Source organism: Perna viridis, chromosome 10 (genome assembly GCF_037379345.1).
Source record: "Perna viridis isolate PV_CMFRI_1.1 ecotype Kerala chromosome 10, ASM3737934v1, whole genome shotgun sequence".
In the NCBI taxonomy this organism is placed as follows: domain Eukaryota; kingdom Metazoa; phylum Mollusca; class Bivalvia; order Mytilida; family Mytilidae; genus Perna; species Perna viridis.
In genome coordinates this window covers 29678103-29690497 of record NC_142454.1, presented here as the reverse complement: position 1 = coordinate 29690497, position 12395 = coordinate 29678103, and the positions used below count along the sequence as shown (strand labels likewise).

At 31.5% G+C, this 12395-nt stretch overlaps 1 protein-coding gene and 1 long non-coding RNA gene across 2 annotated transcripts in view; both read right to left on the bottom strand.

The window, feature by feature from the left end:
* Nucleotides 1-7923: 7923 nt before the first annotated feature.
* On the bottom strand, nt 7924-11467 carry LOC148605296 (uncharacterized). The gene is made up of 3 exons (XR_015915747.1): nt 11343-11467; nt 9308-9391; nt 7924-8063 (listed from the first exon to the last, which is right to left on the bottom strand). It is a non-coding gene; the product is annotated as an uncharacterized LOC148605296 (long non-coding RNA).
* A 362-nt stretch (nt 11468-11829) lies between these two features.
* LOC148605292 (uncharacterized) overlaps nt 11830-12395 on the bottom strand; it is a 73803-nt gene continuing 73237 nt past the window's right edge. The window contains exon 6 of the mRNA XM_088547572.1: nt 11830-11945. Within this exon, the coding sequence (XP_088403698.1) occupies nt 11830-11945 (116 nt within the window). The remainder of the gene's footprint in view (nt 11946-12395) is intronic.

The window sequence follows — 12395 nt, the reverse complement described above, 5'->3', positions numbered from 1 at the left end:
ATTCAAATTTGATACAGCTTTGCATTTTTATCATAATTAGATATTTGAAAGCGGATAAGAACTGACCACAATTGAAGATACGCAGGGCGCCTCAAGACCACTGACTTATAAGTAATAAATGCATATGTCATTTCCGAAATACGCAACCTCCGTATTTTTTTTCATGGTAGAATTTCTCTTCTTTTATATGTATTTACTAGTCAACAAAAGAAACGATACAACAATTTTACCGGTAACAATAATTTACCTTTTTTTGTAGACGGAATTACCAAGTGGTTAAAATATAAAATATTTAACTACTTACCACAGACTCACGCCAACAAATTATTAATAATAATAATGATAAGAATGATAAACAAAAAACAAAACAAACACAAATGCGTCTTAGTTTCTTCAAATACGACGTATACAAATTTCCATCAAGAATATCAGTTTAGGGAACTGAATAATTTTGTTTTCTATTTTTCAAAATTCTGTTGTTATGACGGGAAGGAACAGTTGCTATCACTAAACTCTCCTCAATTAAGTTCTAAACTGTCAGAAATTGTCTTGACCCGTGGCACAGCTTGTCATGGGTCGTGTTACTTTTCTGTCGGAAACTGTTCGAGATAGAACTATTCTGTTTGAAGTATTTGAGAACGGCATTAAATAATCCAACATAGACGTTAAATCATTTTACCAATTACGCAGATTAGAACAGTTTCTGATATTTTACGACAGTCATTTGCTAGTAAATTCTGACAGAATAACATACATGTACACGATTCAGCAAAAAGATGCAAAGCATCCAAATTTCGATTAGTTAGGCGACAATGAAGCTTTTCTATGTTTGAACTTGTTTTATACTAACATGATATTTTGTTTTTAATTCATGTACCGCATGCATTACCAAACAAAAAAATATTAGTACGACCCTAGCCATATAACCTGCTGTACCAGGCGCTTCGCCCCTGATTTTCAGGGGATTGGACTGAAACTGATTTGTCACATTTACTTGTAAGATACAAATATTTACAATTTTCACATTTTATAAAATAATTTTGGATTCTTTTACAAAATAGAAGTGTTTGCAAGTATACATTTTGCAGAATTGGAACATTTTAAAAGATTTTTTACTGAATTATATTTGTCACAGTCATCCACATGATAGTTATATTGGTACAAAATAGCATTTAATTTAACAGTTTAAGACCCTTGTGGGGATTAAAAGTGATCGTACTCATACATTTTAAAAGGTATGTCAAGTTTAAAATTTTATTTGAAATATACATGTATGTGTCCCTGTTACCAGTCTGATTCTTATATTTGCATTCAGTACAATTTATTCATGTGTCATAAATATTATTAAAAAAAATAAAAATGATATAAAACTAAAATACCCGTATGGAATTTTGTTTTCATTCAAGCAGTTTCCAAAAATATGTGAAGTTTTAAAGAACTTGCACCGACATATATGTGTCACAGTCACCAGTATGATACTGTGTACTTATATTGACAATTTTCAACATTTCCAACAATAATTTTTTTATCTTATAAAATTGTAGTGCTCGCACTCACACATTTTGCACAATATACGCATTTTTGTTTAATTTGGACTTAAATACTCAGTACTATAATACTAATATTTATAAAGTCTACATTTTCCTCATTGATTTAAGAGAATGAAGTAAATTGAAAACGTAATTGGGAAAACAAATTGCCCTACAAATGGTATTTTAAAAAATACCGTAATATTTGTAACACAGTCATCTATTTAATGCTAAAATTATACAATTTATACAATGATTTGAGACCTAAATGTTAATTAAAAGCACTTTCAAAAAGTACAATTTGTCAATTTTACACATATTTACATAATGAAACATATTTAACCATCAATTTATACTTTTATTTCACATTTCTTTAATTTAAAACAGATAGTAACAAAAACTGCGATCAGAAAAGTCACCGGTCGTCGGTTATCGATCCGTCAGCGTCCATCGATCCGTCACAATATTGCGCTAGAAGGTTCAAGGACTGTAAACAAAACTAGATTTCATGTTTTGACAGGATGTATATAATAATACATTTAAACAATGATTTTGAACGATGAGCCATGAGCGCTGAGTGTTGTAAAATGAACAACCGAGCTATGTATTCGGACAGTTTATTGATTGGTTGTAATTTTTTTTCAATTTTTTTTTCTCATCGGATTTGCTAATCTAGACTACGTCACACAGAAAAACTTCACTATACTCTGGGCCACCTGCAACCGGCGACATCATATTTTGAAATTTCTCAAAAATGACTGACCTTACGCAAACAAATTCCATAATCCCGAACTCAGGGCGTTTTGCCACGATTGGCAACCTCAATACCACGACCGTAGATCGGCGATTAAAAAATGTACAGCGTTTGTTATGTTGCTTTGCCGTGCTTACATTGCAAGATGACGGCCATTTTTTTCCCGGAAGTCACAGGCGGAAAACCTATCTTACCTCACAATGGCAGTCTAGACGGTCCGGTGCCAATTCAACACATTTTATAGGAAAATGGCTTATTATACACTGAAAATATAATAAAACTCAGTAGTCTCTATTTGTATGCTAACAATGGCAAAACCACTGAACTCCCACTTTCACGCCATTTAAGAAAAAAACAGGCATGTTTTCGACTAAAGTTTTCATTCACTTTCAGCAATGTTTCTTATTGAGGTTAAAAGTAATTACTATGTGCCGATAAAAAAATGTTTTCTTCACTCCGTGATATAATAGATTTCAAAGGAGAAACGTTTGGCATATTGTTTTGGAGAAGAGAAAACACGCACGTGCATTCTATGCTCTCGTTTAAACTTATCACTAAAAGTCCGTAAATGATCACCGTTAGTTTGGAAACGAAAACAAAATCTCGAAAAGTCCGTTACAATTCCGCACCGTGATAAGTTTATACTAGTTACAAAGGTACAATATTCCCACAGTTCTGCAAAAAACATTTCATAGTCTCAGTACGTAAACAAACGTTGGTCTATTTGATAAATAATAGGTTGAAGCAATTAAATCTGTGTAATAGAACAAAGAAGGTAAGTTACAGATACGAACAACTTCGTTTTCATTGTCATTCTTAATGTCCAACCGTGTCTATTTGATAACTATTTTCAATGTCTCTCACGCTATTTGTGAAATGTAACATTAGAAACAAAAGTTACAAAAATGACTTTATTATAATCGTGTTGACGACATTATTTTTTTAAATTAAATTGTTTTGCTTTGTGCATATGAAATTTTGATTTTTTATTTTATTGTCTGTGTCTCTCGAATTTCTTTTCTCTGATAACCCTCAGTGTGTGTATGTGGTCATTCTTGGTTTTGCGTTTGATTGTCTTTCATTTCTTCAAGTTTTTGCTTATTCATTGACCAATTTCAAAATTTCTACTTTCATATGCATATAATGAAAACTAGGAATACATTCAAAACAGAGAAAGCAACAGATTAGACAGATGGTTAATTATTTTTTTTTAACGAAGAGGGTCTCAGTGTTTTCAGATTTTCATAGGTCAAAAACTGCCAAAATGTCAATGTTAAAAATATGGAAAAAGTACTAGAAAATTCTTATATCGTTAAATTTGTTTTGAATATATTTTTCTTCACATTCAAAAACGCATATGACAAAATCTGCGACATTAAATATCTCAGCAAACTGATAAAAATACATTCTTTAAAACGTATCGAGATATGTCTTTTAAAGTAAAATAATCTATGGACATCGAATAATACAAATTGCATAACTTCCATAAAGACTTTTTCATGTGTAAACATATTTAAACTGTAGCGGGAACTGATAAGCAAACGAAATTCGCCCTTAAATGTATAGAATTCTTTTAATTTTCCTTTCCGACAGTCTATTAACACATATGTACATATATGGGAAGGCAAACAATGACGTGTTTCAATTTCTTAATCGGCTGCCATACAGTTTGAGTTCAGGAATAATCAAGGGAAACAATAGTTTAGCTGAAATGAAAAGAATGTAATTCAGGGAGATAGGATATAAAGGCTAGAAACCACTAATTCCACTTCCCATAGGCTTCTATGCTAATTTCACAATATTCAATGGCTTCTCTGGACTTTACATTAACTTTAACCTGCAGACGACTATATATCAGCATGATTCTACATATGTCAGCTCACAATCCTCAGATTGGCATGTGGGGTTAGCAGACTTGCAGTGCAGTACTGGTCACCGGAAGTGAAGGGTCTATAAATAGCATGGGAAATCCAAGTGTTTACACAAGATAGGGGTATATTTAAAAATCATTATGGAGATTAGGCTTTACATCAGAAGAAGCAAAATGCACATATAAAATATATGGAAATGTTTTTCCTTTCAGAAACTGTTTAAATTTTTTAAATAAGATGAAAACTTTTTTCACAGCACTATGAGGAACAGGGGTAATTTCTGCGTAGGACTATGTTTGTGTACGTTCCAAATGCTCATTGGTTGAATTGGTGGTCTGTAACCTAAAGGTCAAGCAGACACAATTGAACATATGGTACATGGTATATACCTTAAAAGGTACAATATATCATCCAAAATATATTCATGTTTAACTATTACAAGTGATTTTGTTTGTTTGTTTGTTGGGGTTTAACGTCCGAGCAGCAATATTTCAGCTATATTCAGACGATCAATATGAGATTGATGATAAAATGAACATATAATAATGAAATGAAAAAGGGATGGGACACAAGGACAATCGGGTCGACAAATTTTGATTGCCACTGGAAATAGGGAGAGGTTGGTAGGGTCGGGCAATTTAGCCTCCTGTGGCGAAATACCAAAATTCTTCTCAACAAACTATATAATTCAGCATTGTTAGATCATATACTTTGATGCATGATTTTGACATTCAAAAAACATTTGTTTCTGTAAAGGTATATTTACATGCTGCATTTAATTTGAATAATTAAATATAGATATAAATTGACTCAACTGGCAGCTAAAGGAATGCAAATACACATGCAAGATATTGTTGACATAATTGTTGTATTGAAATTAACAATCACTGCAATCAGCGATTTAAGTATTGCTGAGATTAAATTGTTGTTTATGTTTACTGTTATGATAACTTTATAACGATTGAGACAAAAGTTGGATATTTTATTAATTAAAGTTATTCACCGTTATATTCACGACCAAAGACACCATTGAAAAAAATATTACTGTTTAAATACAAATGATCACATAGACTTGTAATTAAATACAGGTTTATGCTAAATGATAGGCAGTTTGTAAACATCCCTTTGATTTAATGCACATCATATATAAATGCTATATAATTCATTAATGTGCAGGTTGAAATGAAGACTTCACCCACAATATACTGCTAAGTGCACATTGTTAAGAGAGGTATTCATTGTCATGTATGTACAGAAGATATATTAGTACAGTTGCCATTATTATATTGCAAATTTTAATTGAGACAGCATGATTACATACTGTACGTATAGATACTGAATATCACATCCTGCCGTGTTTCCACGCATCTAAATTCTTACTAGTCAAGTCATAGTAAATTTATCATCGTCAGCACGATAACTGTTTGCACAAATAAAGTTCCCCTGCTGTCCCTGCCAGTAATTGACGGTTGGTCTCACATACATTTTTAGCATTTGTGGACTAACTAATTGACATTTTCATCCTTGACGGGTTGTGGTCTACTTGACATATTCACCAGTTTCATTTTCATTATATTCAAAATATATCAAGAAAACGGGTAGTCTACGATTACGACGAGAGTAACAAGCGATTATACAATTGTAATAGGTTTTCAGTTGTACAAAAAACAAAAAAAAGGAACTGATTAAAATTGATAAATATGTTTCACAATACATCTTCTACAAAATTTGTCTATCATAATCGGGTACATTTTCTATGTTATTTTCGTGAAGAATGATTTTTACCTGCAATATTCAACCAAACAATTTTTTAAACTATTTCAATAACCAACATTAATTCGAAATTTGAATGGACTTAAGCCATCGCAAGCCAACAAACCATAGTGCAGTTCGTTGTAACGATACATATTTTACTCGTTTTTGGAGGTTTAATATTTCAAGAAATATAACAAAGGACTTTATGTAATGTGGTATGTCTTGAAGAAGCGTTTGCTGATTAATTTTTACAATATATAAAACATGTCAACATGATTCTTTGTTTTTATTTAAAGTATAACAAAATACATATCAAATTGATGAAGTCATAAATGTTTTATATCATCACCATTGCATGATTCATATACAGCAAGTACATGATTGTAAGACATCAACTTTATTGCACTAACATAATACTTCAATAGAGTACATGCATGTTACTCAGAATGTTGTCGGCAGTGTATACGATTGGCTTGCTTTTTATGCAAAAATGTTTGCTCCTACAGCCGTTATTATTGCAGTCAGATAACAAAATACTAAAATACTTACATGTATCTATTAAGAAAAAAAACTCTATAGAACTATTCAACAGTAATTCAAACTCAATTTGAAAAAAAAAGCAATCCTGGTATAGGTATGAACAAAACGACACCAAATGCATTACATTATACCAAGCAAAAAGTGTAGAGCTGTATTACAATTTTAAAGCATGGGAATTAAATACAATGCACTAAAAACACATTTTTTACTGGTTCTTAGATATAAAATAATAAAATAAAAATAAAAATGCTTTCTTAAAACATCAAACAATTATCGTCTGAACACAGTTATGAACATAGCTTTTAGAATCCAAATCAGCAATAAATATTGTGTTTATCTAGGGACAACTTATAATTCTTATTATGCGAATTCTTAAGCAATTTTACATCAAACTCAAGCAAAAACGCATGTCTGTACCGATATAAATATTGGAAATGATACAGATGATGAGTTTTCACTGATAAAAACTACTCCTGGTAATTATGTTTTCGTATCATATTTTATCTCATTTAACTCAAATCGACAGACACAAAGTGTATACTAATAAGTCATAGATACAAATGTTATGTCCTAAAATTGTAACGAATAACACAATGCATTATCATCAGATAAAATAAAAATTATTACCATCAACACAACTCGTTTGATGATTTGTGCCTTTCTCACAAAACAAATAATAATTTAATCAGCTGATTGATTGTGGTTTTATTTTCTATTGCAGATATTTTATGTACTTCAGACGGCACAACCCCACTCGTTCATCTAATCCATTCGTCACTCTATATTTATACCAGAACATTAGTAACATAAACTATGATCGACAATGCAGTAGGATCTATTCGATATTAGATGAGGAAAACGTTATCAATCGAAATAGGATTATAAATATACAGAGGCAAATACGCCACATATGATCATCATAAGGTTTTCGATTAATATGATAATCATATGGTAATCATATGACAATCATATGATATTCGACATCTGATAGTCATATGATATTTGACATATGATAGTCATATGATATTTAACATATGATAGTCATATGATTCTCATATGATTCTCATATGTAAATTTTGACAAAAATCATATGGTACTCGATTTATATGATAATCATATGAGGCAAACCATATGAATATCATCTATGGCACATTTGCCTGTGTATATCTACAATCCTATTTCGATTGAAACATTAACTTAACATTTTTTTAACTTTTTCCTAATCTATTACCGAATAGATCATACCGCAATGTCGATGATATTTTATAAAGACCTGATGTTTAGTTATGACATGACATTGGTCCTAAAATGGGTCAAATCTAAGAAAAGTGTCTTTACCTCTACTGGGTAATATTACCGAGTACAGTTGACAAGTTAAAAAAATCCTGAATATAAAAGATCAAAAACAAAACTAATTTACGAACACAAAAAATACACCATCTACATAATTTGAATAAGAATAAATAAAAGTGTAATTACATCTGTAATTTATATATGGCTCTTCATCTATAGAATCATATTCCAAGTGTTGATTATTGTTTTAACAGAGATTCCATAATATGTTGATGCCGCCCACAAAATCATGTTTTTACCATTTTCCGTCTTCTGGTTTTCCTTTTAACCAAACAGAAATAAAAACCATGATAAATTACACATCAAAGCACGGTTACAGATGATACACACGTGCTATATACACAAGGCAAATAATATACACACTATAATTTTAGTATGAACTTGACAAAGTTGATAGTGATTTAATTTTACCAAAACGTACATGTAGTTATAAATTTTAAAAAAAAAGACGAACACAGGAATTACTTACTAAGATCCAGAATCTAATTACTCGGCTAGCATGGCTGGATTTATTGTTTAAAAAGACTGCAATTTTTAATACAATATAGGTTTGAAATTATAAAATGATCCAAAGTCCAATTTTTTTTTATACACATCCAGCTGATGAATATTACAACAGTTGTACGAATCGAAATCCCGTTCTAAATAATAAATTAGACCTGGAGAAGAACCTCTCAGTGATTAATTTGGCTTCCTCTTTCGATGGTTTTGGTACTGAGTACTTCTTTTAATTAATATTTTGATTATGATCTACCTACATATTTGATTTTAATGATGCTGATGAGAGGTTACTCCTTGAAACACGCTTACAGCATATCGAAATTTACAATATATAAAACTAATATTTTTTTTTTGGTATTTTAGATAGGTTGATCGCAATTTTCCAGATTCAATTATTCATAGTAGTATATAAACACACCAAGGTACGAGTAAGGAAATTATTTGTATTTAACCCGTACCTCTTTGAATTAGCAGGTAACATTCTTTATTATCGCTATTTTGTTTAAAATTTCTTTGATCTTGCTTTACGATAATTTTCAATTTCACTCCAGTCGAGGGAAAGTAAAAACTATTGTTTAGTTGCAAAACATACGTGACGTCACTCCGCCGACAAATAGTCCCGAAAGAAAACTTTGCAGCGCTTACTCAACGTACATGTTAAGGTTAGGAAAATTAAAAATAAAAGATAACTAATACCATACACTTCAGCAAAATAGCGACTAACAAATTACTTAATAAATTTATCAACTCGCAGGAGTTCCTGATGCTAATATCGTCTTGGAAGCCGCTCGACGAGATAAGAATGAGAATGTCCTTCTCGTTGAAAAAAACATTAAATAATCTAGTGTTATGTTTGACTTGACATGAAAACTGAAATTGTTCTAGCCAAGTAAAATATTGATACCCACAAATATATTCACTTTATAAAATCCGCCAAAGTTAGCAACCGCGAAAACGAATTCGTTGTTATATGTTTTAAATTGAGGATTTTTTTAAATACTCACATATTGCCTCAGGATCAAATAATGCAGACGTAACATCTTGCAAAGTGTTTTGATCATTTCCTCTTTCTGTCCGACTAAGATTTCCTATAAATAGAAATAATTTAAAAAAAATGCATTATGAAATGGAAATATCATTACAAATATGTTATTTGATTTTTATCAAAATGTAGTACTAACTTCTCCTAAATTTTGACGACAGAAATGAAAATATCCGTATTTTCGACAGACATGGATTAAAGTTATATCAGATAGAATAAAGCATAAGTAAAATTTCGGCGGTTCTCATGTCCCAACTATAGGTTTTAAAGATTCTAAATTGCCCACCAGACTTGATAAGCAGCATTATACATTTCTAAAAGCGGCAATGTTTTTCTGGAATAAACATTCTTAACGCTTATACCTAAGGGTAAATCCAATCAAGTTTCATTGAATTCTGAGGAGAAAATATCTGAAAGAGTAATCAAGGGAACCAAGTTTATAGCGGTAATAAAAAGAATGTAATCCAGGCACAAAGGTCAGACGTGTAAAACAGACATACAACATAGACCATAAAGTAACTAAAATCATACAAAGAAAGTAACAACAGCAAATGAGCAACTCGGTCTCCACTAAAAACTGGGAGCATGGACCAGGTGCACCGATAGGGTAGAAGTCCTCTGTTTTTATAGAAACACCCGCCGTGTTGCTCATAAAAAAGTCAAGTCCGGGGTAGACAAACGAGGAAAGGAAAACTAAGACCCGTTGAATAAATCAGTTTTCATGGTGCAGGTGGACACACCATAACGATCCACGAGTTCATGATGACGACTATAAAACTTCTGTAGTGATGACTTCAATCTTGTAGCAACATAACCCTGTTCCAGAAGTCTATTTGTTAGAGTTCTAGCGCAGTACAAAAAGTCTGCGTAGTTTCGGCAAGCTCTGGCATAACGTACGAATTGTGATATGAACACTCCATACGAAGGTGCTGAAGGGATGTTGCCACAGATGAAAGGGAAGCTGACAATTCTGAAAGAAAAGTCATCACCTTTGTCATCGATTTCTACGTGTAGGTCAAGATATGAGGCTGATGTCTGTAGTATCCTTTATTTCAAGTTCTTTGCCGTTGTTGAAAGATAATACGTCATCTATATAGCGGAAACTGATATTAAAGTATCTAGCTATACGATATTCATTCTTTCGGATCAGATCAGCTATAAATTAAGCCTCATAATAGTTAAGGAATAGGTCAGCAAGTAAAGGAGCACAATTTGTTTCCCGTTGGAATGCCGACCGTTTGTTGAAAAACACATCCACTACACTGGAGAGTAGTAACACTAAAAATAACAAAAAGACGCCGAAGAGTGCAATAACTTCAGCATGGCTTAACAAATTTACACGATCATTTTGCCATCATGTTAAACACTTAAACTATTGTCAGAATTTGGTTTAAACTACAGTTTTTTCTCCAAGGAACATTCATACCATGCTTGGTTCTACTTGGTCTTGTAATGACAGAGAAGATTTTTTTTTAAATATGAACATTAACAATAGCGAATACCGGTCGAAAAGGGCAATAACTCCAAACCAGATTTACAAGAAAATTTGACAAGAAATAGATCCTATCATGTTGAACACTTTCATCAATTGCTTCACCAAACAGTTTTGGGAATATATGCAAAAAAAAATTAATAATAATAATATGGTTGTCTTACCACCACGTCAGTTCTATGCAGAATACCATATGATTTTCATATAAGGTTTTGTTTTAATTGATACAGTAGTTTTAGAGGAGAAGAGTTTTTACAAAAAAATGTTAACGACAACGGGCAACAAGGACGGCGGAGGCCAGTTGATGGCTACATTGGGTCAGATTAACAAATCAGTGAATTTTGTATCTTCAAAATTGTATCATATTTCTTTTATGGTAACATATTTCCTTCACTCCAATAAAAATCAACTTCAAAAAAGCATAATGTCGCAACATCAATGAACCTTCAAAGACTGATATTATTGATGAAATACCGATTGTTTTATTCGTATCTTTCAAACTTACTATTTCGCTTAAAGTACATTAATGCTAGTAAGGCAACTACGCAAAAGGCAACTACAGAAACAATAACTAAAACCATGGTTGTAGTAGAGTCGTTCGAGTTATCATCAATGACTTTTCCTGAAATAATCAGATGATACATACATTACAAAGAAAAACAATAAAAAAAAAAACAATAAAAAAAAAAAAAACAAAAAACAAGAAACAAAAACAGAAAAGAGACTTATACAATTACTTTTTCAATATTTAAAAAGTAGAACTTAAAATAGTTTTCAAAAATCTAAATTAATAAAAAAAAAATGTACATAGCTCTTAAGGATTATTTTCAAGAAATATTTCACTTCTCTGTGAGCGTTGAAACAAACAAACAAAGCTTACCAATTGTGGCTGTGTCTAATTATTTTTATCTGCCTTTGACACTTGAATAAATGAAAAGGTCTTAATAAACTGTAAGATGCGTTTAAATGTAATGTAAAGCCAAAACAAATAATTACACATTTTCACATCTATCACCGTTGAAACCGTCAGTACAGAAACATATAATATCACTGGTGTTTGACAAACAGGTACCATTATTGAGGCAGGGAGAGTACTGCTGGCAAACAGCTTTATAAAATTAATAAAATTACGATATTGTTTGTTCACATGTCTTTGCTTTAACATCGTTCGTGAGTTCGGATCACTTATGGCTCAAATTTGTGTCAGCACGAATTTATACAATGGTCTTATTTATGTTTCAAAGGAATGTTGGTGTCGTTCTGAAAAACAATCTACTGAAATTTCTTGGAAAACGTCTTCATTCTCAAATGTAATATACATCAGAAATGATCTTTTTTTGTTTGCATTGTATATATTTACAACAACTGAACAGTTCGTAAGTTATTATCGAGAAAGTTCATACATTATCATCGAGAAAGTTCATACATTATCATCGAGAGAGAAAAGCCGGTTGACAAACATACAGGCGTGAAAATAGCCATACTACATACTACGATCAGTATGACAATGTTTTAAAATGCCTACATGTATATATTCCTTATTTAATGTGAAAATATT